Here is a 26,615-nt window from a genome sequence, read left to right on the forward strand (position 1 = left end):
AGATAACACCTCCTCCAGGAAGCCCTCACTGATTTCCCTTGCCAGGTGCCCACCCTCATTGTTCTCCCACAGCCCTCCACTGGGCTTTTTCCAATGCTGCTTGCTCAACTGTCCCCCACCCTTGGCTGATCCCTCTCAATATAGCCCCAGTGCCTTGCACATGAGATGAGCTCTGTAGCTATGCATCAACTAATGAACGAGTGAGTGAATGAACGAATGAGTGAGTGAGTGAGTTCCCTGGCTGCCAGGGTGTGGGTCCCCAGCAAGGAGGCAGAGGCCTGCAAGGGTTAACCAGGAGCCCGCCTGTAGTCTGAGGTAAGCAGGGAGCATATTTGTTCAGGTAAATAAGGAAGGATTACTTATAATGGGAAATCAGGCCCCGGCCAACTCTTCATCTCATGCTGCCTGACTTCCTCCCAGCACATTCCTGCACTCCGCCCGTGTCCACACTGCCCCGCAGACCCAGTCCCCTGAGCCCACCGTGGCCTCCCTCGTAAGCCCCACTGGCTGGGTCTTGCTGTGGTGCCAGCAGGTGGCCCTGGGCTGGGGGCAGGGGGCTCCCTACAAGGGCACGCAGCCCTGAGACCTCAGAGGGCCACACCTCGAGGGTGGCCAGGCCCCCAGCGGCCCACCCGATTGCCATCTCTGACCCCAGCCCTGCTGGCCCCTGGTACCACTGGCCCCCCAGATGCCTGGCTGAGACCCAGCAGTGGCCCAAGCTGCCCACGCCTCCTCCTGGCCCCCGAGGTTGGCACTGCAGCGGACGACTCCTTGGGTACCAGGCAGCTAACGGGTAAGTCTGGTGGGGGGCAGTGCCCTGCCATGGGGGCCTTCCCCTGCCAGCAGTGGGGAGGTGGGTGGTTGAGGGTGCTTTTAAAGCCAGAAGTGGTCTCCTGGACATCAGTGACCCTGATCTGGGTCCTTCACCTTCAGAAGCCCCTGATCCCTCTGCATGCTGCCCAGTCTGCCTCCCTGAGCTAACCCCAGAGCCTGGGTGAGCCCCCCTGGCCTGGAGAGGCCTGGGGTACCCCACGTCTGTGATGACCCCATCTGGGCTCCACATTGAGCCCAGCCTTGTCCAGCCTGAGGGGAGGCAGCTTTGTAGGTGCGGAGCCGCAGCCCTGAGACCGGGCCAGTTCTGCTTGGCTAACGAAACACAAGCAGCCTTCCTGCTGCTGCCAGCCACAGCTGCTCTGCCAAGGGAAGGGTCTCTCTGGGCCCTAGTCACGAGTTGGCAGGGGTTTGCTGGAGCCTAGAGGCTCAGGGCCAGGGCCAGTGTCCAGGTTGCAGCAGGGGGTACAGTCCCAGAGCCCAGGAGCTGGGTGGGGCAGTGGTGGGCACAGGAGCCAGGGGATCTGGGAAGCTGGGGAGTAACCACCTGGGTGCTTGGGTCCCCAGGGAAGCGTGGGGTCTGTGGACCGGAGTCTGGGCACGTGAGGAAAGCAATGTGTTGGGGGGGGGACAGAGGTGCTTGAAGGTGCTCATTTCTAGATTTGCCAGATGCCTCCTGTGGGGAGAGAGGGAAGTGGATGGTGAGGATGACAGGGTAGAAAGCTGAAGGGTCTGGATGGCTGGGGGCTCCCCCTAAGCTGGACAAGGTGTGTGCATGCGTGCGTGCTTGTGCATGTTGGGGAGGGGGAAGCACCCTGAGCTAGTCCCGGGCCTCTCACCTCGCTGCCCTCTGGGCCCAGCCAGCAGCCCGCACCCAGGCCACAGGTGTCGAGTGGCCTGTCCCCTGTATGATGGTCATGGCCTTTCTGCTCCTTCTTGCTTAGGCCTGGGACTTCACCTCATTTCCTGCCCCCACCTCCCCAATAAACGGCTTCACAGCAACCCCCAATAAAGCAACATCTCCCCGCACCAGCTGCTCAGCTGAGTAACAAAGCAAACAGGCAGGCTGGCCTGGCTGCGCCAGTCCCAAGGTGGCGGGCAGGGATGGGCAGGAGACCCCCCACCAGACGGGGGTGCCCAGGCCACGGCTCAGCCTGGCTGGCCAGTCCCACTCGACCCCTGCCCACCTGGGGGAGGGGTTGGAGCCAGGAACTCCCAGCTTGGAGCCTCCCCACCCCCAACTCAGGGAACTTCGGGGAGAGGGAGCATCCTAAGAGCCCCCAGGGAGGTTGGGGTGGTCTCTCGTGGGGTGCGGGACCACCCTCCCCTTTGAGAGCCTGACAGGCGCTATGAGGGTCCCAGAGCTGAAAACTCAGTCCCTGCCAGACTTGGTTATTGTATTACTGATTATAAAACACATTGGCAGATGCGATGTCACTTGGTTGTCACAAGGACCCTCTGAATTATAGAACTTCTCTTGTCAACCGAGCCTGAGAGAATAGGGTGGCACTCAGTAGATGCTCAGTCAATGCAGAATGTGTGATGCTGGCACTAAGTAGAAGAACCAGGAGAACCCACTGTCTGCCACTGAGGTCACTGCAGTTAAAACATTAATAACCCTGAAACAACTAGAGCACAACTTTGTGCTAAACGACTTGGTGCAGCTTGAGTATAACCTGGGAACAAGGCCCTCTGGTGGAGGGCAAGAAGGGGCGGGTTAGGACCCACAGTGTGTGACCCTAGGCAAGTCACTTTTCCTCCCTGCACTTGCAGCTCCTTGTCTGTGAAATGAGAGGGTTGGACAAGGTGGCCTCCTTTGTTAAAGGAGGCTTCATGGAAGAGGCAACCTGGAGTGGGGTTTTGAAGGCTGTGTAGGAGCTGGTGGAGGCAGGCAGGCTGTCTGGATTTGCCAGCTTTACAAGACTTCTGTGCTTTCCCAGCCTTGTCTCCTAGGCTGAGGTCAGGGGAGGTAGGGGACTCTGGCTCTGGCTCCTCCTAGAGGCCAGGGAGGAGTGAGTGGGGCCAGCAGCTGCCCTGGTCTGGGCTAGAGAGCAGGCTGACCTCAGAGCAAGGTCCAGGCCTCTCCCACCACCGTTTTCAGCTCTCCCCCAGGCTCCACCCTTTGGCCCTGCCCCTCCCTCCACCATCACCACCTGCTTCTTCCTTTATTCCCCTCACTCTTCACCTTATTACCTTTCCCTCCCCTCTTCTCCAGCCCCATCCCCTCACCTGCTCCCAGGTGCCACCTTCATGCCTGCTCAGCCCATCATAATTCACAAGGAATTACCATTTGCCCTCCCCCTCAATCACCACAACCCCTTTAAGACATGCTCTTGACAGACAATTCAATAGATGGGACAACTGAGTCTCTTGCCCCAGTGCCAGACCTAGAGAGCAGGGAGTCAGGGCTCCAAACAGTGCGGGACCCTCCCCCTGCCCCCACCCACACCACATTTCATGCCCCACCCTGTGCCCCCAGCCAGGTGAGCGACCTGTCAGGTGGAACAACTCTTCCCAAAGCAAACTTTGCACAAGCCGAGTTGCCCTGGGCTCTTCCTGACATTTAATGCCAATCTCCTTCCCCTGCCTCGTTTGCATGTTCCCAGCCCAGGGGGTGCCCCCTGCCAGATTCTTCTCTCCCGCTTCTCAGGGGCCTCTGGACTAGGGGAAGGTGAGCTTCCTCTTCCCTCAGGATCACTCCTTCCAGGCCAGGGGCTCTGGTGGGGGCCTAATGGACCAGAGCCCACCCCGGGCTGTAGAAAGGAGTAATGAGGTTTCTCTGGGCACCACCAGAATCGAAGGGGCCCTTCCTTTTCCCTCCAGCTCTGGGGTTGAGGAGAAGGGTCTGGGAGTGACAGTCTGGGTTAGGGTCCCAGCACCTGGGATTGGTGACAGGGGTGGGGCCCAGGTCTCTGCTCTTGGGGCAGCGAGTTGGTCTGAGGGTTGCTGAGATCCAGCTCTTCCTGCCTCTGACTTCCATTCCAAGTCAGGCTGACGGGCAAGATGGAGGTCATGGGGTCATAGACTCCAGACAGTGTCTGGGCCAGAAAAGCTCTGGGAGGTGACTTACCCAGTGGGAGAACAGAGGAGGAGACTGAGGCCCAGAGGGGACCAGGGGCTGCCCAGGGCCTTACATATGGTGGGAACAGGGCAGAATATGAATCCACATCTCCAGATGCTGAGGCCTCGAGTTCTTTCCAGACCACACACCCTTTGGAGCAAACCCAAATACAGGGGTGACCTTGGGGCTGAGGTGGGTCCCTGTACCTCCAGGCTTCAGGCATCGGTGCCACCCAGAGCCCCCCAGTGCGACTTTCGTGGGGCTGGGGTTTTCTAGGGCTGGGCCCGCAGGTAGCCTGAGCGAGGCGACAGGGGTGGTCAGCAGGGGTGATCCTAGAGGTCGGAAAATGCCAAGTCATCAGCACCATCTGGAAAGAGGGCACCTTGAGTTCCAATCCCTGCCGGGTCACCATGGACACGTGCCCTGAGGCAGCCACCGCCCCCTGCCTGTCAGGTGGGAATAATCCTGGCTGCGCCACTGCCCCAGAAGACAGTGGGAGAGCCCAAGCAGTTTATTTAGTTGGACTTCACCTTGTCCCTGGAAGAGTTGGAGGCGATGTCAGTGGCGGGGTGTGTGTGGGGGGGATTGGGGGGGTTGGATGCCTATGGTACCCACACCACGGGAGCAAATGGGAGACAGTGCTGGTACAAACATGCCTTCAGGCTCCTGGCTGCCCCTGGGAACTGTGGGCAAAGCAGACCTGACCATAATTCCTTGATGTTCCCCGACTCGTTTGTTTCCTGTCCCCCATCCTCCTGCTACCTGGCCCTGTTCCCTAACTCCCTATTCCCAAGTCTCCCTGGGCCCGTGGGCTGGCTCCCCAAGTTAAATCTTCCCAAGTTGAACCTTTGCTCCTGCTAATTAGATACAGCTAGTTTCTTTTTTTTTTTTTTTCTTTTTTGCCCGTGCCGCGCGGCATGTGGGATCTTAGTTCCCTGACCAGGGATCAAACCCGCGCCCTCAGCAATGAAAGCGTGGAGTCCTAACCACTGGACCGCCAGGGAATTCCCTGGATCCAGCTAGTATGAAGAGCAGTTTCAAAGGACAAGGGAGCTGGGTTTTCATGGGGGGGGGGGGCAGGAATTGTCCAAGGAGCAGTGAGCGGGCTGGAGGGGGAGTAGCAGTGTGGGAAGGGAATGTCTAGGGGAGCAAGGAAGGGAAGGGCCAGAGGCAGGGAGGGTTCAAGGAAGCTAGACAGGTGCAGGCAAGCCCAGGGCACTGGATTGGGCAGGCCCGGCTTCTCTCCAAGGTGCTGACCAACTGACTGGGGGCTGGGGGGACAGGCCTCTGTGGCCCCTGCCCACTCTGCATGGCTCCTGGCCAGGTCCTGATCGCACCCCCAAAGCCCCCTGATTCCGACCCATGAATGCAGGCCCAGAGGTTTGGAGGGAGGGAGGGAAGGGCTGCCAGCAGTGGGGAAACTGGAGGAGGTCTGCCCCCAGTTGGTGGAGTAGGCGTCTCTCGGCAGAGTGGCAGCTTCTGTCTCACCCTAGTCCCAGCCTCTCGCCCTCAGCGCTCTTCTCACGGGGCCTGCAGCTGGGGTGCTGGGCTCTGGGGGCAGGAATTGTCCAAGGAGCAGTGAGCGGGCTGGAGGGGGAGTAGCAGTGTGGGAAGGGAATGTCTAGGGGAGCAAGGAAGGCTGAGGCCAGAGGCAGGGAGGGTTCAAGGAAGCTAGACAGGTGCAGGCAAGCCCAGGGCACTGGATTGGGCAGGCCCGGCTTCTCTCCAAGGTGCTGACCAACTGACTGGGGGCTGGGGGGACAGGCCTCTGTGGCCCCTGCCCACTCTGCATGGCTCCTGGCCAGGTCCTGATCGCACCCCCAAAGCCCCCTGATTCCGACCCATGAATGCAGGCCCAGAGGTTTGGAGGGAGGGAGGGAAGGGCTGCCAGCAGTGGGGAAACTGGAGGAGGTCTGCCCCCAGTTGGTGGAGTAGGCGTCTCTCGGCAGAGTGGCAGCTTCTGTCTCACCCTAGTCCCAGCCTCTCGCCCTCAGCGCTCTTCTCACGGGGCCTGCAGCTGGGGTGCTGGGCTCTGGGCAGACTAAGGTTGTGTCTCAGGATTGAGGTGGGGGCTCAGGCATATTGACCCTACCCACCACCCCCTTGGGGGTAAGATCTGAGCCTGGATTGAGCAGGACGTGAGAGACAGGCTCCAACCCCATGACAGCCCAGGGCCTTAGTAAAGACTCTGGTAACTCCATTTACCTGGGGCTGTGGTTTCAGGAGATATCTGAGCATCTTTTGCATGTCAGGATGGGAGTGAGAACCGGGAGGCTGGGGAGTTGCCTCCCGAGGGGCAGGAAACAGTTGCTGTAAGTCTCTAACTTTGGGTCCCTCTGCCTACTCTCCTTGCTCTGCCTTCCTGGGAGAATGCGAGGCACTGAAAAGAAGCAGCCCAGGTGGCTAATCCCTCTGGCTGCTACCCTGCGAATCTGCCCCGTTTCTGGGCCTTGGCCTCCGCCAGCTGTTATCAAATTTCTTTGTCTGGAGTCAGAGCCAGTGCCTCTGAGGCAGGAGGGAGGCAGGACATGCTGAGCCTTAATCCAGACACGTGGCTTAATCCAGAAAAGATCAGCTCGAGGTTTGGGAGCTGGAGCCATCGCTCAGGAGACAGGCAGCCCCTTGGGGCCAGAGGCTGTCGGGAGGGACCTGGACCTGGCAAAGCCTGGGCTTGTCCCAGGACCCTAGGCCTATGGTGCAGTGGTCCTGGCTCTGCTGTGTGACTGTGGACACACATCCCTGCCACTCTCTGAGCCTTATTTTCCCAGGGCACATGTGTCCCCATGGGTAAACAATCACCCATGAATGTAATCATGGCTGAATTGCATGGCACAGATGGGGAGAGCTGGAAAGTCAGAGGAGAAAGCTGCTGGGGACGGCTCCCTGGGGGAGGAGGGCTTTGGGCTAAACTGTGATGAGAAGGAAGGGGCATCTTGGGCAGGGGGACGACAAAACAAGAGAAAATAGCCGTGTCATGCCCACAGCACAGGGCCCAAGGGGGAAGCACCGTTCTCATCAGAGCCTGCATATGTGGTCACCATGTTGATCTCTGGTTCTGGTCCAGACCCTGCCCCTAACCACTGAATACATCTGTTTCCCGCTCTGGCCTTCATTGTTCCCATCTATAGGGATCACATAGTATACGGTCCCTTCCAGCTCTGATTATCTGGCTCATTGGTAGGCGCCAGACACTAGGATCAGGCAGGGCAGGCGGGGAATGATGGGAGGTTCTAGAGCCCAGGGGTGCCTGATGAAAGGGTTTTGGAGGGAAATGAACTTGACAGTGCAGTGGAGTGAGCAGTTAGGAGGCGGGCATGAACTTTGGAGGATGAAGCTGCCTGATCAGGAGGTGGGCAGGACCCTGGGAAGATGGGACCGTCCGGAGCCTCAGAGGGAATGTGGTACAATGAGCAGAGCCCACACGTGGCCAGCTGGGGACCTTGGGCAAAAGCTGCACAACCTCTCTGAGCCTCACAGTCCACATCTATAAAACAGGGCTCTCGAGTCCCCTGTGGGTAGTGAAAGGGTAACATGTACCAACGCTCTGGGCCCAGGAGGTGCTCCCCATGTGTTCTCTTCCCTCCCAAGTGCAGTCCTAGAGCCTGGAGGAGGTGCCAGGGATGCAGCCCCTGGTTCCCTGATCAGTAAACCCAGGCCCCCCACGCTGGGCTGCCAGGGTCTGAGCCTTCTGCACCACCTCCCCACCTGCGGGCAATCGGCTCTTGCCTCCTGCCGCCTGGTTAATCATTAACTTTTTTTTCACTAGGTAGGTGTTGGAGCTGGGACCAAACCTTGGTTGAGAGCAGGTTCCTTGGCGTTTAGGAGCAAGGTGACGGGGAGCTGGAATGTGGGTTGTGGAGGAGGAGGTGGGAGTTCTCTGCTGGTGAAGGAGCCCCGGGCCAGGAGCCGGAAGTTGTTTAGTTCTCTGCACCATAACTTCCCCACCACAGCGTAGGAATGAGCCTAAGGCCTGAGCTGCCGCTCTCCCGGGAGGGAACGAAGGCGAGGGCTTCAAAGCTCACTTGACAAATGTGTCAGGGATGTGTCATCACGTCCCCACCTGGCAAATGCTGCCACCTGCCCTGCCCATTCATCCTCACTGACCCCTCACACCACTGTGTCCCGAAACACAGCAGCTGCCTCCCATCCTACCTGTGGCCGAGGCCAAGCAAACAGGAGGGCCACGAGGGAAGCAAGTTCCCCTGCTTCTTGGGAAAGGTTCCGTCTCCCTGGCACCCGGCCCAAGGTGTTGGCAGGGACTGTCCTAACGTGGCAGGCCGGGGAGTTCTGGGGACGTGGATGGGGCGGGAAGCAGGAAGGGGGTGATGAGGGAAGGGTGGGGTTGAGAGGGGTTCTCCAGGGGTGGGGCCACCCAGGGGGTAGGGTGTGGGCACAGGCTGGGGCGGGGACCCAGGGATAGAGCGGGCTGTTGGCTCTGCCTGGGTAAATAATGTGGACCCACAGCACACACGTGTGTTTGCACAGAAGGATTTGAAATGATTCCAGGCCTGCCCTCTGTCCCCCGCAAGCCCGACTCCCCTATCCCTGCCCGCCCCACCCCACCCTGACCTCTCCTTCCTTGTCACTTAAAGTAGCCCTTGAAAGGGAAATGCAAAATGAAAGTGAACAAACACTCTTCTCTCTTTCTTGCGTTCTCTCCGCCACGGAAAAGCAGGGCCGCCATGTACAGTTGGGAAGGTTGGGCACTGCACAAGATGGGGGACAAGGGTGAGCTGAAGTTCCACTTGGGCTCCATTCACCAAGCCACGCCACCCAGAGAGAAAAGGGCATCATTTTCTGAGTTGTATGCAATTGCATTAGCTGCAGCCCTAGAGAAGCCAGAGCCTTCCAAACGGGGTTCTCTCTCTGCCTCACCTGCACGTTGAGGCTGAGCAAGTCAGTCTCACGAGGTGACTGGAGAAGGGCCAGGGAGCCCCCGCCCCATGGTCCTGGTGCAGCGCAGCAAATCCCACCATTAGAGAGTCTACCAGTCCTTCCAGTAAAGCCTACCCCTCTTACTGGCCAGATGCCTTCAAAGCAGCAATTTGCAAACTTGAACACTCATCAGAATCACCCAACGGACCTGTAGAAACGCATTGCTAGGAATTCCCTGGCGGTACAGTGGTTAGGACTCTGTGCTTCCATGGCAGGGGGCCCAGGTTCAATGATCAGGGAACGAAGTTCCCACAAGCAGTGCGGAGCAGCCAAAAAGAAAAAGAAAAAAAAGAAAGAAAGGCATTGCTGGGCCTCCCCCTGCCCTACTTTCCCCACCCCCCGAGCTTCTGATTCAGTTGCTCTGATGAGGGCCTAAGAATTCAAGTTCCTCAAAAGTTCCTAGGTGGTGCTGATGCGGCTGGTCCCAGCACCACATTTTGAGAACACCGTTTAAAATGTAAATACCCCCAAGAAAGGACACACATTAACTTGCCCTTAACAGGTTTATCTGCTCCTTTCCTCCTTTCGGAATGATCCCCTGTATTATGGGGAACATATGTTGTTGGTAATCTTCCACCTCTGTCCTGATTTATTCTTGAGTTTTGAGCCCACAAATCATGGAAATATCCCAGGGACCCCAGTTCTTTGGTGTATGTACATCTCGCAAGTTCCCTGCCTCACCCAAACCACGGACTCCAATATGGGGCTCAGAGAAAAGGGTCCAGGGGAAGCAGAGCCTGGGGACCCATGGGGAGGGACACTGTAGTTCCTCGTGTTGAGGCCAAATGGTGCCCCTTGGGAGGCATTGGGGCCGCAGGTAGGAGTGGGGTCTGACTTGCTGAGGGACTCATTTGTCCCCCAGGGCCTGGGCCTTCTGACCAGCCCCTGCAGCTGTGGGGAAAGTGGGCCTGTAGGTCTGCACCTGGCACCTCCCACCTTGGGAGCTGTGAGTTCTTCTGGGCGTGAGGGGAGAGAAGAGGGCCTGGGAGCTGGGAGGGGCTGGGGAAGCACCTTTCAGGAAAGGACAAGGAGGGTGGGTGCCAGGAACCCAGCCCTGAGTAGGGGCGGGGCCAAGCACACCTGTATGTTGTTATTCAGTGACCACCTCAGCAGCAATAGGCCGGGAATTTATTCGCACCCCCCAAGTGGCCCTGTGGGAGAGGAAGGGGGCCTGCCTCCCCAACCTGGGAGGAGATTCTACCCTGCCACACCCCTCACTTGCTCCTTTCATTCTTCACCGGGCTGGTGGAGATGATGGTGACCTTCTCCCTTCCCTACCCCCTCCAAGGGCAGAGTAAAAGAAAACAAGCTTTGCCACAGCAGAAAAGATTAGGTTAGCTCTTAGAAGGAGCTTCCTCGACAGGACAGGGGACTGGGATCTGGGTGGGGGCCGGCCCAGGGGCAGAGGGCTGGATATTAAAGACTTCTTGTCCAGGCCTCAGTTTGCTCATCTGCCAAATGGGACTAATTGTGCCTTCCATTGTGAGGACTGAAAGAGGTCAAGAACCTCAGAAGATTGTTTTAAACAGGCTACACGTGTAAAGATTTGCTGCTCGCAGCCAACCTGGCTTCCCTGGGGAGTAAGGGAGCTGTCTGTCTCCCACCCCACTGGCTTTCCAGCCACAAGACCTGTCTGCCCAGCCCTGTCCTAGCTGCCCAGTGACCCGGAAGCCCCAACTCTCTCCCAGGCCGAGCCACTGCCCACTGGGCTCCTCATCTCTGTAACCAGCTTAGCAGCCCCCATGGGGATGGGGAAGCAGCCAGGACCTGACTCTCCTTCCTTTTTTATTTCTGTAGACGCAGCCGCCAGCCCAAGCAGCAGTGGCATGGGCAGCGCCAGCCCGGGCCTGAGTGGCGTCCCCCCCAGCCGCCTCCTGCTGCCCCCCGACACTGTGCTATGGACTGGCCTGGAGAAGGTGGCAGTGGGGGCAGGGGCAACGGGGCCCGAGAGATGGGACTGGAGCCCCAGCCCACCTGCCACACCTGAGCAGGGCCTGTCCACCGTCTACCTCTCCTACTTCGACATGCTGTACTCCGAGGACAGCAGCTGGGTGGCCAAGGGCCCCGGGGCCAGCACTCGGGAGGAGCCGCCCGATGAGCCCGAGCAGTGCCCCGTCATCGACAGCCAAGCCCCAGGGGGCAGCCTGGACCTGGCGCCGGGTGGGCTGACCCTGGAGGAGCATTCACTGGAGCAGGTGCAGTCCATGGTGGTGGGCGAGGTGCTCAAGGACATCGAGACGGCCTGCAAGCTGCTCAACATCACGGCAGGTGAGCCCCTCCCCACGCCCCCCTCTGCCAGGGGGACACAGGCCAGCGGAGGTCACAGGGAGGTGTGGGGGCACCGCCTGGTGCACTGTGGTCAGCCCCTAACACACAGCAGCTGCGAGCCTGGGATCCAAGTTACCCACTCTCTCTGTGCCCCAACTGCACCAGCCCAGTGTCCCCGCTTGGTGGGTGCCGGGTGAAGCAAATACGAGCTCTACACCATCTGGCCCACCTCCTTCTCTCACACTTAAATCCACTCTCCCCTTATTCACTCTGCTCCAGCCACTCCTGCCTCTTTGCTCTTACCGCAACACACACACCTCAGGACCTTTGCACTTGCTGGTCCCTCAACCCAGAGCACTCTTCCCCCACACACCTACCTGGCTCACCCCTCACCTCCTTCAGGTCTTGATTCAAATGGCACCATCTCGATGAGGCCTTTCCTGACCCCTCTATTGAAATTGCTGCCCATACCCCCACGTCTTATTCCTCCAACCTGCTTTATTTCTCTCATGTTTCCTACCGTCTGATATGCTGCATATTTATCTTGTTTACTGACTGTTTCCCCTACTGGAATGTACATGCCCCAAGGGCATGGATTTTCATTTGTTTTGTTCACTGCTACATCCCCAGTTCCTAGGATGTTACCTTGTACATAATAGATGCTCAATAAACAATAACAATATACCAGGCCCTGTCCTAGCACTGGGGAATTCGGCGTGAATATAGCACAAAGGCTCCTTCGTTCACGAAGCTAATGTTACAGTGACAAAACAGATCATAAATAAATAGGATAATGTATCACTGGTCCAGTGGGGTTGAGGGCTCTGATGAGGGGGGCACATCAGGAGGCCAGGCACGTGTCTGCGAGGGCCTGGAAGGTGTGGTTATGGAGCTTATGCTACTGGTTGAGGGGCTGCTGGGTCTCCACTCCCCTGTCCCTCCATCACCTCTCCAGCTTTGGGCAAGCCTGACCCATCTCCTTGGCCTTTGGGCCCTGGCATCTGAGGCTCCCACACAGGAAGGGTCTTCAGGCATCGCTCAGGCCTGGCTCCTCCTCCTCAGTCACCCAGGCCCAGCCCCTGCCCCCCAGTAGTCCCAGCTGGGGTCCCGCCTTGAGGCAGCTCCTGCCCAGGCCCCATCCTCCAGTGGCCCAATGCCAGCCCCCAACCCGGGAGCTTTTCCCACGGTGCCTCCGCTCCCACACTGAGTTGGGGAGGGCCCTGCCCTCTAAACAATAGGGACAGAAACAAATTGCTTTGACCCTGAGGAAGAAAATAGGTTTATTAAGTGGGGGCAGGCCAGTCTGCAGGTCACCCAGCTTAGACCACAGCGTTCACTTGGAGGCCCCATTGTGTCTGTGCCCGCAGCTTGGCCACCACCCACGTGCCTTGCTGGGCTCACCCCAGGGCAGCTCCCCAGGGAGACTTATAGGACCAAGCCAGCCACTCGCCTCCGGGCCTTGGCCCCATGGCCACCCTGTACCCTGCCACCGCTCCCCCACATTTGGTGCACGTGCACTGAGCAGCTCCCCAGCACCCAGCCCTTTGTTAGGTGTTGGACAAGGGAATGGAACTCTCTCTGTGCCTCAGTTTTCTCATCTGTAAATACAGTGTGGGTGGAGAGTGGGGTTTGTAGAGCTAATTCTTGATTGGGTTTTTCTCTGGTTCTTTGAAGGGTTTGGGGAAGGCAAGAGGCATCTGGGAAAGAAAGAGGCTTGGGTGTTTCTGGTTTAATGTCACTGTCCCCTCCAGGGCTGTGGCTCCCCAAAAGGCCCTTTGGAGGGGCTGGAGGGGTCTGGGAGGACCTGAGGTCCAGGTGAGATGGGGGTGCAGAGGCCCCAGGCTGCCCTGCCCTGAGCCATGTTTGCTTCAAGGGCCCTGGTTCCTTCCTGTCACTGCCCCCTTCTTCGGTACCCCCTCCACGGAGCCCCTCAAGGCCCCATGTGGCCTGGCCTGGCCCCATCCCAGGAGTGCATGGTCCCAGGCCACCGGTTCCCACAGGGGCTCCATCAGGGCAGAGGGGCCACCTTGGGGGTGGTGCCCTCAAGCAGCCTCCAGGGCTGAAGGAGTGTCTCTTGCCCAGACCCCGTGGACTGGAGCCCTGGCAACGTGCAGAAGTGGCTCCTGTGGACGGAGCACCAGTACCGGCTGCCCTCCGTGGGCAAGGCCTTCCAGGAGCTGGGGGGTAAGGAGCTGTGTGCCATGTCGGAGGAGCAGTTCCGCCAGCGCTCGCCCCTGGGCGGGGACGTGCTGCACGCCCACCTGGACATCTGGAAATCAGGTGGGACAGGCATGGGTAGAATGCCCCACCCCCCCACCCCCCCACTGCGGGCTCCAAGCCAGGGACGCCAAGGGGAACAATTAGGTCAGCATGCCTGTCCAGAGGCTACACTCCACTGGGTGGGCAGCCCCTTGTCCCAATCTGGGTTCTGTTCTGAATCCCAACCCCAATGACAGCTGCCTCCCTGGATCCTGGGTGAACTCTCCAGCCCCGACCCACTGCCTACCCTGGTCAAGGCCACAGAACTTAGGACAGGGCACATGGGAATTTAAAAATAGAAGTTAGACTGTGAGGACGCAGGATGTCAGATACTCTAAGTCCTTCTTCGTCGTCCTTTTTAAAATTGTGTGTTTGTTTTGTGTTGTTTTCATTAAAGAAGAAATGAGGTAATAAATGTGCAGGATTTTTTAAAAGACCATCGTGAACAACAGTATACCATGAAGAATAATCCTCCCTCCCACCTACCCCGGCCCTCCAATCCCCCTCCCTAGAGGCAACAACTGTTGCCAGTTTTGTGAGTACCTTGCCAAGGAAAGTCTATGCATATACAAGCAAGAGTAAGTGTGACTTCTACCCCTTTCTAACATGAATAGTACGAGTATCACGCTGTTCTGTACTGAACAGCGTATCTCGGATCTTGTTTCCCATCACTGTCTATACAGCTGCCCCAGTTTTGATGGCTGCATGCCAACCCCTTAATGTCTACTTGGTCTCAATCTTATCAGGCGCCCAGTGTGCCCTGCACAGAGCCGTGCACTTCAGAGGGGTCAGTCCTCGCGCCACGAGTCAAGGCCCCTGCCCCTCAGGACCCAGGGTGAATAAGAGGACAGGTCCCACTCTCATGGCCCAGAAACCAGTGTCCTGCCCCAGCCCAGGCCCCTTGCCGGGGTCTGGCAAGAGCAGTGGACAGTGCCAGGCTATGAGCCAGGTGGTGGTGTGGGCAGAAGCTGGCGGCCTCCGCCTCCCACTGCTTGTCTGGGGAGGGGGTCAGGTGGAGAGCAGGAGGGGATGGTGGTGCTCGGGAAGCTTGGCAGTTGGAGGGCAGGGAATGTTTTTATCATGCTGGGCACCGTGCAGGCTTCACCACCCTGCATCCTTGCGAGACCTGTGAGGGGGTGTCCCAGCCCCATTTCACAGGTGACAGAAGGGAGGCAAAGCAAGGCTTGACTTCCACTCCTCTCTGAACAAGGGGCTGCCTGCAGGGCCTCTAAGGCCCCTCCCAGCTCCGAAATCCTACATTTTCTTCCAGGAGGAGGCTTTGTAAACAGCTGGTCTTCACAGGCTGGCAGGAGGGAGGGAGCCACGGGGGGCCTTCTCTGGCCCCACAGTCCCACCCAAATGCCCTCCTCCTCCCTTGGGGGGGGGTCTCTCTGGTCCCCAACTTCCTCTCCTTGTCCCGCAGCGGCCTGGATGAAAGAGAGGACGTCCCTGGGGGCGATTCACTACTGTGGTGAGTCGGGCAGGGCAGGGAGGTGGCCGGGGCTCTGGGCTCTGGGGGTGGGCTGGGGCAGCCATTGAAGAAGGGGGCTCCCCACTCACCGCCACACTCCCTGGCTGCCCAGCGTCGACCAGCGAAGAGAGCTGGACGGACAGCGAGGTGGACTCGTCCTGTTCCGGGCAGCCCATCCACCTGTGGCAGTTTCTCAAGGAACTGCTGCTGAAGCCACACAGCTATGGCCGCTTCATCCGGTGGCTCAACAAGGAGAAGGGTGAGCAGTGCCAGGGGCAGGAGGGGAGGGGGCTGCTGGGGGCCTGCGGTCCCGCCAGGCGCTGGGCAGGGAGGGTTGGGGGCGGGGCAGAGGGCTGGAGCTGCCCCCACCTTTGCCCTGAATGCCACACACGCACTCTCACTGGACCGGCCCAGGGTCTGTGTGCCTTCTGTGTCCACGCGTGTTCCCCCGCTGGGCTCTGCCTGTTGAAGGTCCCCAGTGACACACAGTGCCTGGGACATAGCAGGGCCTTAAAACTCTGCTGAGAAGCGGACACAGTCTTTACCCTCAAAACATCAGAGCTTGACGGAGGAGACTGATGGGCAACAGAGGTAATATTAGATTTTCAAGTAGCCACAATTCAAAATTTTTTTAAACAGGTGAATTTAATTTTAATAATACATCTCTTTAATCCAATATTATAAATTCGTATAATTTCAACATATAATCGACATAAAAATTATTAATGAGATATTTCCTAAGTCTTTGAAATCTGGTATACATTTTATGCTTACACCTTACTTCAGACCAGCCACATTTCAAGGGCTAAGAGCCACATGTGGCTAGTGGGGACCACATTGGACAGCAACAGGGCTGGATGGTGTGCAGGTGTATGTTTTAGAAAAGGCTCAGAGCCAAGAAACCTGGGTTCTAGGCCCCCTCCTGCCATTAGCAGCTGTGGGCGCCTGGACCCCAGGCTTCTTGTTTGTGAAATGGACTAGATTCATTCATCCAGCAAACCTTCCTTGAGCACCTCCTCTGGTTCCACACTTGCTCAGCCGACATTTATGGAGGGTTACAGTGTCCTGAGGGTGTGGGGAGAATTCAGCGATACCCCATCCTCCAGGGACCTACAGTCTTGTAGGAGAACCAGCAGTGAAATGAGCTGGTGTGCAGAATGTGTTGGGCTGTGATGGGGTCAGCTGTGCCTGGGTCCAGGAGGGCTTCACAGAGGAATGACTCTGGGGCTGAGTGTGGAGCACGGGAAGGGGTTAGGAGGGGTGGAAAAGTTCCTGCACAAGGTGTGGTGATCCCGTGTGTGTATTTGAGACTGAGAGTGAGCCGGTACTCCAGGGAGACTGTCCCATGAGGGCAGGGAGATCAGGGAGGGTGGGGTGGTCTGGGGAGCCTGCCTGGAGAGGGTGTGCTGACCTGGGCTTTGCCAGGTGGTTTAGAATGAGAACTGGGGGTATTAATGAGTAATAGTTCATCCTAAGGGGTAATTCCTTCGGGCTCTGCTCTAAGCGCTTTCTGTACCCACTCAACAACATGGTGATCACTACAACCCTCTCTTACTGACAGGAAAACGGGGTCTCAGACAACTTCTAAAGGTAGAAAATGGCAGAGCCAGGATTCCAACCCAGGTCAGCCTGGCTCCAGATCCACTCTTTCCACCATCTCCTACCAATTAATCCTGCCAGAAAGGGCTGTGTGGGCTCGAAGCGTCTGAGAATCGCAAAGCGGTCTTTCAGGCTCGGGAACTGCACGGGTGACCTTGCCAAATGAGCCGTGTCCGCAGCCCAGAGCCCCGCAGGGCTTCTGCGTAGGGTGTACACACCCCACGCTTAGGAGCAGAGGCTGGCAAGGATCAGGCCCTCAGGGCCTCAAGTCGCCAACCAACGTACGCAGGTTCACCCTGCACCAGGAGGTCTGTGAGTCCGTGGTAGGATTTACCACTTCCTGGACCCTGTGGAACACCCTTCCCACATGTTCCTTTAACCCTCACCACAACCATGGGAGAAGGTATCGTGGCTCAGCGCCTGGCCCTACCCCGGGCGACTCTAGCTCCCCTGGCTGCGAGAGACTGACCTGCTGGTCTTGGTCTTTCTCCTTCCTGCCGCCCCGCCTGCACTGCTGACTCTCTCTGGGCCCTCCTGCTGCCCCAGGCATCTTCAAAATCGAGGACTCCGCACAGGTGGCCCGGCTGTGGGGCATCCGCAAGAACCGCCCCGCCATGAACTACGACAAGCTGAGCCGCTCCATCCGCCAGTATTATAAGAAGGGCATCATCCGCAAGCCGGACATCTCCCAGCGCCTGGTCTACCAGTTCGTGCACCCCATCTGAGTGCTGCGGCCAGGCCCTGGGCCCGAACCTTGCCCTCACCAGACCTCCTCCTGCCTGCCCTGCCTCAGCCAGACCCTGAGCTGGGGGACAGGGCAGTCTGCTGGCATCCGGAGTTCAAGGTCAGGGAGGGGATGGCCCCTCACTCCACGGGTGTCAGTGAGCTCTCTGGGGCCTGAGGGACCCCGGGGTGGGCGTGCTTTCTCCTTGGGCCTGACTGCTCCTGCGCCCAGTCCACTGGAGGACGGGGGAAGCCAGGGCTGTTCTCAGTGTTCATGGCACCCCAGGGAAGGCCCTCCCTGCACCCAGCCTCTGACCCCAGAAGTTCCAGAGCAGATCCAACAGAACGGCAGTGACTTGGCCAAGGCCACTCGCAGTCCAGTGCCCTCTGCCACCCATTCTTTACCGTGCCTGGCATGGTGCGGGGACATCTACACTCCCAAGTTGGGAAGCCAGGGGTGCCCTGGGGATGGATAATAAAGATACTAGAGAATTGACATGGCCCCAGTGTCCTACGTGCGGTGAGGGAGTGGCACAGCCTGGAGGCCATCAATGCTCAAAAGGTTGTGGTCACAGGGGCCTGGGGTGGTCAAGGGAGGCTTCCTGGGGGAGGTGGCATTGAGCTGAGCCTAAAAGGAAAGGGGCAGTTGATTGGTAAAAGCAGTGGGAGAGAGGCAGTGAGTCTTCAAGGCCAACGAGGGGCTGGACTGGCCCTCATCTCCCCTGACATGGTGTCAGCTGGAAGGAGGGCGTGGGCTGGGGCTGAAAAGGGTCTACGGCAGGACTGGAGAGATGGTGGCGTCCTTCCCATCCTCCTGCTCTGCTGTAGATCAGGACTTTCCCCTGGGGTGGGCCGAGGGCTGCCCCTCTTGTGAGGGGGTCCACAGCCCTTGCCTCTTCTTGGCCAACTGAAGGGGCTCTGGGCTGGGCAGCAGGGCTGTGGGAGAGGATGGGGACTTCAGTCTTCCTCACGGGAGACTGGCTCTGCAGCAAACGAGAGTGGAAGAGAGGTTGGCTTGCTGGCAATTTCTCTCTTGAGAGAAGCCACAGACCTCCTCAGGGGCCCTGAAGCTGTGAGCCCTGCAAGCTAGGTGTGAGGGACCAGGGCTCCTGATGGGAAAAAGGGGTGGGTCTGAGTGTTCATTTGTGTGCTGAGGGAGATGGAACCCACCGCCTTCTTTCCTGGGCAAAGCAACTCGGCTTCCTCATGCTCCCCTCACGTTTGTTCATCCAGCTCAGCTGACCCGAGGGCCGACTAGGCAGCCAGGTGCTTCCACTGCTTTTTGTCATTAACCTTCCCAATAAAACTGTGAGGTAAGGGTCACCCCCCCCACACACACGCTACTTTGCAGCTGATGAAACTGAGGCTCAGAGCAGTTAAGTGCTCGCTCACAGTCACACAGCCAATCAGCAGCAGAACCAAGAACTGAACCCACAAGGACAGGGCTCTCCCTGTCCCTCCATATGCCTCCTGCTCTGTCAGCGCCCTCAGCCTCTGTAACGCTTAGCTTCTGACGACAGGCTTCCAGGAGGCAGCCCAGCGCCACCCAGACCACTGAGGGTTAAATACTGCCCTGTACTGCACCTTCTGCCCTCAGCAATTTTATTGTCTCCAGAAGAAAGTTTACTCCTGGCAGTGAGCAAACAGCACCTTGGCATCTGTCAGCTGGGACTGCACTGGGAGGAGGAGGAGGCCCTGCCCCAGGCCAGTGCCTCGCTGGGGCCCTGCTGTCTGCCCACCCCCGGCGAGGGGGCAGACCGGGCCCTGGCCAGAACCCAGCTCGGCTCTGCTGAACTGCTGAACTGGTTTTGTCTCCAGCCTGCCCACCCTGCCCCCAAGTCCCTGGAACCACCTGCTTGCACGTCCCCAGCTGGGCCTGGGCCTGGAGAGGCCTCGGGTCGCAGGGCTGGGAGGGAGGGAGGAGATTAGGGCCGAGGAGTGGGGAGCTGGAGTTGCTCCAGGACGCGGAGCTGCGGGGGGCTTGGGTGGGGCAGCTCCCTGCTGTGTGGATCTGCACGGGGCACAGAGGCACACACCCATCCAGTGACACCTCCTGTGCTGGCAGCAAACTCCGGAATCCCTTTTCTCCTTCACACACCTGCCTGTCAGAACTCCATCTAGCCTAGGTACTCCCTGACCTTCTGCAGGGGAGCCTGCCTCCAGGGCTCCCCATAACTGCATGGAACAGCCTGTCCAAATAAGGCAAACTTTTATCTTTACTTGAAGAGTCCTCTGGCTAAAACCAGGGGTTTGGCCCTGGAGGTGGATCTGGGGGATGAAGAATATGGGGGAGAGAACAAATCCAATCCCCAAATGGACCTTTTCTCCCTGCCCTGAGCATGCCCCGAGGCTGGGGGAAAACAGTATGGGTGAGGGGACTATAGTATATTTACCTTGAACGAGGGTTTGTATCAGGACCCTGTCAGGCTGTCAAGGCCAGAAGGGCCTCAGAGAGACATCTAACCAGACAGGGGAGGCTGAGACCTGGGGTGGGGACACAGTGACCTGATGGCAGGACTGGGACAGGGACTCCTGCCCTGCCCCAGAGGGGATGTGGCCGGAGTGGGGAGGCTGGAGCAGGGGCTGGGACTGGAGCTGGAGCTGAATCTGGGCTGGGGGCTGAGCCCAGGGCATAACAGAGTTAGAAGCCCAGAGCCCCTGTCCTGCCCCACAAGGGGCCCCACACAGAAGTGCTGTCAGAGGTCAGGCAGGACACAGGAAAGTGTGGCATGGCCTGATGTCACACCACAGGGACCCGGGACTGTGAACAGCCAGAAGCCACAGGCCTCAGCGGCCACTTTTAGAATTTTGCTTTAAAAATGGAAACCTGGGCTTCCCTGGTGGCGCAGTGGTTGAGAATCTGCCTGCCAATGCAGGGGACACGGGTTCGAGCCCTGGTCTGGGAAGATCCCACATGCCGCGGAGCAACTGGGCCCGTGGGCCACAACTGCTGAGCCTGCGCGTCTAGAGCCTGTGCTCCACAACAAGAGAGGCCGCGACAGTCAGAGGCCCGCGCACCGCAATGAACAGTGGCCCCCACTCGCCGCCAACTAGAGAAAGCCCTTCCTTGCACAGAAATGAAGACCCAACACAGCAAAAATAAATTAATTAAATAAAAATTAAAAAAATAAAAATGGAAACCTATTTAGGGGTCAAATTCATCCTTGAACCATGAGTTTGGGACCCCGGATGCCCCAGGTCTCCTGGTCAGTGCTCATCACCAGGCACCCGGGATTCTAAAGGCCACAGCCTTGGAGCCTTAGAGAGCATCAGGTGTGACCTTCCCTGTACAGACAGGACCCGGGGCCCTGGAAGGTGAAGGGACCAGCCCTCAGGCCCTCAGGCCCCCAGCCCGTGGTGGTGGCCAGGACAGCACCCAGAGTGCTCCCCAACAGACGTCCAACCGCAGGCAACTCTCAGAGCGCTCGCAAGACACACAAGACTCAGGATGACAACGTCCAGCCAGGTTGACACAGTTCTGGATTTTATCCACAGTCATACAGTCACAACTTATATATATATATATTTGTATTTATATACCTTTAAATTACACAATCATGTACAAAACGGGTGCATTGCTGAGACCACAGCACTTTTTGGAGTTTCACAGGTGTTGGACTAATGGAGTCAGGAAGCCTAGGGTGGCAGGCGGTGGGGCAGCCCCGGCTCCTCGCAGAGCCAGGCCGCAGAAAGGGCGCTTAACTGGGGACAAAACACGGTACACGCTGAGCCCCGCAGGGCGCCCTGCGCAGCATCCAGGGGGCGGACGGGGGCTACAGGAGGCGGTGGGCGTTGAGTGCCTGACACCAGCACTGACAGGTGGGGCTCAGGGGTACTTCCGGGTGGGAGACCCTCCTGCCCTGGGGTCCTGAGGAGTCTGGGGACTGAGAGGGAGTGGTCCCCAACAGGGCCGTGGAGGTGGTTGCTCAGAAGGAATGGGTTTCGAGTCCCTGCCCCGGAGTGGGCTGCTAGAGTGCTGAGGGGGACAGGCCTGGGGTCCAGCCAGGGCCACAGCCCCTCCCCAGGTACCAGGAAGCCGCGGGCACAGAGAGGGGGAGCCCAGGCCCAAGGTGCAGATGTGCTCACTTCCTGCCTTCCAAGGGGCAGAGGCCTCCAACCCCAACTCCTGCCCTTGGGGAGAGGCTGAAGAGGCTTTTGTTCTGGAGTCCGGAGGCCTGAGGCTTCCGAAATCTTACTTCAGGCTCTGAGGGGCCTAGGGCACATCTCAGGCTGCAGCAGAGGCCCAGAAAGCAGACAGTAACAAGAACAGGGGTGCTGAGAGGGGAGTCTGCCCGACCCTGGGGGTGCCATTGTCCCCAAACCCCCAACTCCCCTGGCCCCAAGGGAGGCCTGCACCAGCTCAGGCCCCTGTGACTCTGCCCAGGTCCTCACATGACCAGGCTCAGGGTCTTGAGGCTGGGGTCTGCGACCTCCTGAGTGGGCTACTGGGAGAAGCACGGAGCAAAAGAGGACGGAGGCTGATGGAGGGGCTGGGGTATCACACTGTCTTTACCTGGAGGCCCGGGGTCCAGGTGCTGCTGGAGCTGAGCGGGTAGGGTGTCTGCAGGCCCGAAGCTCAGAAGTGGCATCAGCTGTGAGCAGTAACCTCACCTGGTGCTGCAGGAAGCCTCAAGGCCTCACCCCGGAGGTTCTCGAGACACTCCTCTTCCCATCATTCCCCTACCTCATTGGGTCTTGTCCTGCCCTGGTCGGCTTCTCAAGCACCCTTGCCCCACTCCTATGGGCAAGGCTGGTTGGTACCTGGTACGAATACCTGGTAATCCAGCACCACTTCCTTTCACCAACCACAGGAAACACTCCTGCTCTTGCAGAAGGCCCTTTGCCTCCTCCCACCCACAAAAGTCCTTTAACTGAGACCCACGCTTGGAGAGATGGAGGGGCTGCCAGGGGCTGGGGTTGGGCGAGAGGGGACAAGGAAGAAAGACCTGGCTACTGTCCTGCTCCTGAGGCCGGGGCTCCTCCCTCCTGCAAACGCATGCCTCTCCCATTGGCCACAGGCACCGGGTCCCCAGTGCCTCCCCAGGCAGGCCAGAGCAGGGGAGAGAGGCATGGGAGGCCAGCTTAGCCCAGTGGTTATACAGTTTTAGATGGACATGGAGGGAGGGAGGGAGGCAGAGAGGGCAAGAGGCCCTCCTCCCCGGAGGCTGCTACTGTCGTTGGCTTTGCGCTGGGCTTTGGGGCCCCTCCCCACGGCCTGAGGCCTTACGAGAGCAGGGCGGGGTCCGAGGGAGAGCCTGTGCCGGAAGTACTGACAGCTGCAAAGAAGGACCCCAGCAGGGTCCTGGTCCTTGCACTGAGCCTGCTCCCCGTTTACTCACCCTCCTACACCCCAGTCACACTGTCACCAACTCCAACTCACCCCTCTTCATGTCCTGGGGAGTCTAGGGACGCCTGGAAAGCTCTATGGGAGAAGAGAGTGACTATCCCCCCTCCAGCCCCACCAGTCCTGAGGGGCGAGGCTGGGAGAAGGGTACTCCCCAGGCAGAGTGGAAGACTAAAGAGGAGGCCCCCTTCTTGGGGGTCTGCAGGGGAGGTCTTTCACAACAGGGAGGTGGTGGGAGGGGAGCAGGGTGGGGCTGGAGGCAGAGGTCATAAAACCAGGCCCAGAGAATGGGGGCAGGTGCTGGCAGCCTGGGGTGGGGAGGGGAAGGCTGGGGGTACTGAGGCAGGATGAAAGGGTCCAGGAGACACCCCTCTGGGCTCAGGAGACTCTGGTGGGATCTGAAGAGCGGATGTTGTGATGTCGCTGTTGGGCTAAGTCCTAAGACCCTCACCTACCCTGGGGCCATCACCCCAAGTCCCACCACCCTGGCCTCCAGGCAAATGCTCTGTCTCTTAGTATTTTTTTGTTTTGTTCTGTTTTGACTTTTAAAAAAATAAAAGCTTGATTGGAAAATATGTCTGGAACTCTATGGCGAGGGGAGGAGGACAAGAGTGGGCAGGGAGGGGAGGCGGTGGGTGAGGAGTGGGGATGATGTGGAGGGGAGCAGGGTAGCTAGATGGCCTCCACGTAGTTGGCGGGATAGAGGCCCAGCTGCCCGCTGTCCAGCCGCCCGCGGCACCAGCCCTGCTCGTCCTCCTCGCCAAGCTTGGTGAGCTCATCTCCTAGGGAGGGGACACAGAGGAGCTGGTTGACAGGAACTCAGAGAGGACTGACCCCCACCCCCGCCTGCCGGGTAAGCCCTCTGATTACAGGTGGGCTGACCCCAGTGCCCCGCCCATTACTGCCCGGATGCCAGACCCCCCCGCACCGCCCCAGACCAGCCCCACCCACACCTCAACACCCACGGGCGGCCCAGCCAACCACCTAATCTCGGCTCCACCCCGGAAACCCAGGCCCCGCCTCCAGCTTCACTGCCCTAGTCCTGCCCGTCCTCCTGGCAGCCCTGCCCTCAGGCTCCGCCCCCAACCCTTGTTCTGGCCCTACCCCCACCCTATTCTCAGGTCCAGACTCTGCCCCTGGCACCCAGTTGCCACTCTCAGGCCCTGCCCTTGCTCTTCAATTGAAGTCTTGCCCCCGAGGCACAGGTCGCCCTCCAGGTCTTGGCCACGCCATGCGCCAGGCCCCGCCCCAGGTTCGACCGGCCCCGCCCCCTTACCAGCCTTGAAGCTGAGCTCGTCCTGCTCCTGGCCGTCGTAGTCGTAGAGCGCCCGCACACGCACTCCCTTGGCGTCTTCATCGAAGGGGTTGGAGCCCCCGTTGGCCTCATTTCCCCCAAATGGATTCCCGCTCTCGTCGTCCGACCACTCCGTGGCGTAAGTCTGGCCCCTGTCGTAGCTGCTAACACTGAGACGCAGAGAGAGGACCCAGCATGAGTGGCCTCTCACCCTGTCCTTAGGGCTGCCCCCTCCTCCCAACCAGAGCCCTGACCCTAAAGTCCACCAAGGCTAGAGCAAGGACGGGCCTTGTAAGACGGGGTCCGGAGCCAGTGACCCTCACTGACAGCTCTTTAACCAGATGGGAGGCAGGACTATTAGCATTACTCAGCCCTTGAGTGAGGAGGTGCTGAAGGAGACCCCAGAGAACATCTGACCCCTCATCTGAAAGGGGTATTACAACCCAGTGGCTAAGAGTGAGGATTACTAGTACTAGGGATGTAATGTACAACATGATAAAGATAATTAACACTGCTGTATGTTATCTATGAAAGTTACAACAGTAAATCCTAAGAGTTCTCACCACCAGGAAAACAATTTTTTTCTAATTCTTTAACTTTGTATGTATATGAGATGATGGATGCTCACTAAACTTATTGTGATAATCATTTCATGATGTATGTGAGTCAGACCATTATGCTGTACACCTTAACCTTATACAGTGCTATGTATCAATTATATCTCAATAAAACTGGAAGAAAAAAAAACAAGAAGAGAAAGAAAGAAGGCCAAGGCAAATATATGAGTGAAGATTCTGGAGCCAGACCTCTTGGGCATCATATCTTGGCTCTGAGGCTTACTAACCAGCTGTGTGACCTTGGGCAAGTCACTTAACCTCTCTGGGTGTTGATTTCTCCATCTGTAAAATGGGAATATTTACACACTCCTCAGAGTGTTGAGAGACATCAAGGAGCTAATTTATGGAAAATGCTTAGAACAGTACCTGGCACACAGTAGGTGCTCTCATGGGGTTATCTATCACTACCTTTGAGAGAAGCCCAAGGTTGCCATTTCTTGTCTCCTGAGGTAAAACTCAGCTGTCCCAGTATGTGGACCCCCCTGGCCCCCAGGAAGCTCTGTAGGAGGCACTTACCTGCCACGGTCCCCAGCCTGGGATGTGGACTCCACCATCCCAGCAGCATTGGTTAGCACTACCCCCTCTGCCTTCTTGGGCTGTTTCTCCTTCTTGGTGGTGGTGTGCGGGAGGTCTGGGTTCCACTCCTGGGGGGTGTCAGGGGAGCAGTCAGGCTCGGGGGCTGCCCCCCGAGGCTCCTTCCAGCTGTTTCAGATTCCCCTTCCCCATCCCCACACATCCTCACCTCAAACTGGGGCCAATTCATGGGCATGCCAGGGCCGCTGGTGCTGCGGAACCATCTGAGGTCGTCCTGGGCGTCGGCCCCCCGGATGGCCTGCTCCAGCTCCCGGTACACTTGAACATAGCTGTGCACGGGGGAGATGGAGAGGTGCAGGGCAAGATGCACCATGGCCCCGTCTCAGCCTCAGTGAGGGCCAGAGCCTGTTCAGGAGACCAGGGTGCTGGCGTGCCCCCCAGCTGGGAATCAGGCTGCTTCCCAAGGAGCAATCTCTGAGTGGGCAGCTCCAGGTATGCCCAGTGGGCACCTTTCTCCATCCCCACCTTAGCCACTCACCCATCCATCCAAGCATGTTTCTTGAGTATCTGGTGTGCGTCAGCTTACACCCAGTCAGCTACTGGCCCCTGCAGCTCCGCCCTCCCCTTCCTGTCACTATAACATAGGGCCCAGGATGCCCTGCTGCCTCTGCCTGTGCCCACCGTGCCGCCACGCCCAGCTACCTGCTATTCTCAGCTAGGTTGAGGTGACGTTTGATGTCTAGCAGCACCTCCTTGAGGAAGACCAGCCTCCTTTCCTCAAATTGCTGGCACTGTTCAAACACCTGCTCCATGCCCTCCATGTACTGGGGTGTGGTCTTGCCCACGTCATCCAGCACCTTCTCATACTTCTCCTGTGTCTATAGGAACCAGGGCAAAGTGGGCGGGGGGGTGAGACCCAGGCCTGCAGCTCCCAGCTGCCACCCACTCCAAGGGGCCCTGAGATGCCAGCCCGACCAGCACCTTCTGCACATCCTGCTTGCACTTGTCCACTTTGTCCTGCAGCTTCTTCTGCTGCTCGGGTGTCACCGACTGCTCCGTCTTGCTGTTCATCTCGCGGGTCATGGCCAGCTTCTCCTCTTTGCAGGCCAGATGGTAGGCCTTCTTGGCTGCCTCTAGCTGTGGGGAGGGGGGAGAGGGGGCAGGGTGTAAGCAGAAGCAAACGTGTTCACTTTCAACCCCTCCCACCTGCCCACTCCACCGGGAGCTGTGAGCACACATTCTTAAAAGGCGGAAGGGATGCAGGCCCCACGGCTCCAGGTATTCAGGAGCAGCGCCCACCCATCTGTGCATTTCCCTACCCTGCCTGCCCCGATGGACACCCTCCCGTTGGGCACTGCAGTGCCTGCCCCATCTGTGGGTGTTTCTCTCTGGCAGGCAGTGCTGCTCTCCTGTGGGCCCAATACCAGCGGGCAGTGCACTGCCTGCCACACCTGTAGAGACCCTCCCTCTGATCAGTCTGCCCCTCTGAGCCCAGCTGCCCAGCCTCGCCCCTTCCGTGGCAGCCGCCCACCAGGCACCTCCTTCATCTTCTTGGCCCAGGGCTTCTGGGCCTTGCGGAAGCCGTCTTCAGCCTCCTTGGTCTCCTTGAAGCCGCCCATGATCTGCTTGTGATAGGCATCCTTCTGCCAGTTCTTGACCTTCTCCAGGTCCTCGTTCAG

The 26,615-nt window shown here is 58.6% G+C and overlaps 3 protein-coding genes across 4 annotated transcripts in view; 2 read left to right on the forward strand and 1 right to left on the reverse strand.

Moving 5' to 3' along the window:
* Nucleotides 1-583, forward strand: part of ILRUN (inflammation and lipid regulator with UBA-like and NBR1-like domains) — a gene marked incomplete at its 5' end in the record, with an annotated part of 111,501 nt that extends 110,918 nt beyond the window's left edge. The window contains 1 exon segment of the mRNA XM_007472358.1: nucleotides 461-583. Coding sequence (XP_007472420.1) covers nucleotides 461-583 — 123 coding nt within the window.
* SPDEF (SAM pointed domain containing ETS transcription factor) lies at nucleotides 388-17,643 on the forward strand. Of its 2 annotated transcripts, XM_007460936.1 has the most exons (6): nucleotides 388-793; nucleotides 10,625-11,095; nucleotides 13,178-13,375; nucleotides 14,778-14,825; nucleotides 14,938-15,084; nucleotides 16,971-17,643. In XM_007460936.1, exons 2-6 carry the CDS (start codon nucleotides 10,654-10,656, stop codon nucleotides 17,147-17,149), a joined length of 1,014 nt encoding a protein of 337 aa, XP_007460998.1. In that variant the 5' UTR covers nucleotides 388-793; nucleotides 10,625-10,653; the 3' UTR covers nucleotides 17,150-17,643. The 2 variants fall into 2 exon arrangements, with proteins under 2 accessions (XP_007460998.1, XP_007460999.1); XM_007460937.1 differs by lacking the exons at nucleotides 388-793; nucleotides 14,778-14,825 and having other exon boundaries at nucleotides 10,654-11,095; nucleotides 16,971-17,149.
* Nucleotides 17,644-23,023: 5,380 nt separating this feature from the next.
* The window catches only part of PACSIN1 (protein kinase C and casein kinase substrate in neurons 1), a 63,693-nt gene continuing 60,101 nt past the window's right edge, over nucleotides 23,024-26,615 (reverse strand). Inside the window, 7 exon segments of the mRNA XM_007460938.1 lie at nucleotides 23,024-23,273; nucleotides 23,768-23,955; nucleotides 24,919-25,046; nucleotides 25,145-25,265; nucleotides 25,639-25,814; nucleotides 25,918-26,073; nucleotides 26,475-26,615. Coding sequence (XP_007461000.1) covers nucleotides 23,164-23,273; nucleotides 23,768-23,955; nucleotides 24,919-25,046; nucleotides 25,145-25,265; nucleotides 25,639-25,814; nucleotides 25,918-26,073; nucleotides 26,475-26,615 — 1,020 coding nt within the window. The 3' untranslated portion in view covers nucleotides 23,024-23,163.

The sequence above is a fragment of the Lipotes vexillifer genome, unplaced genomic scaffold (assembly GCF_000442215.2).
Source record: "Lipotes vexillifer unplaced genomic scaffold, Lipotes_vexillifer_v1.1 scaffold1353, whole genome shotgun sequence".
In the NCBI taxonomy this organism is placed as follows: Eukaryota; Metazoa; Chordata; class Mammalia; order Artiodactyla; family Lipotidae; genus Lipotes; species Lipotes vexillifer.

What these genes read in the sequence shown, in the direction of transcription:
- SPDEF (XM_007460936.1), top strand. Translation starts at nt 10,654, where the DNA reads ATGGGCAGCGCCAGCCCGGGCCTGAGTGGCGTCCCCCCCAGCCGCCTC. An exon ending in GCTGCTCAACATCACGGCAG is followed by an intron (nt 11,096 to 13,177) that starts GTGAGCCCCTCC and finishes TCTCTTGCCCAG; the next exon opens with ACCCCGTGGACTGGAGCCCT. An exon ending in GTGGCTCAACAAGGAGAAGG is followed by an intron (nt 15,085 to 16,970) that starts GTGAGCAGTGCC and finishes CTGCTGCCCCAG; the next exon opens with GCATCTTCAAAATCGAGGAC.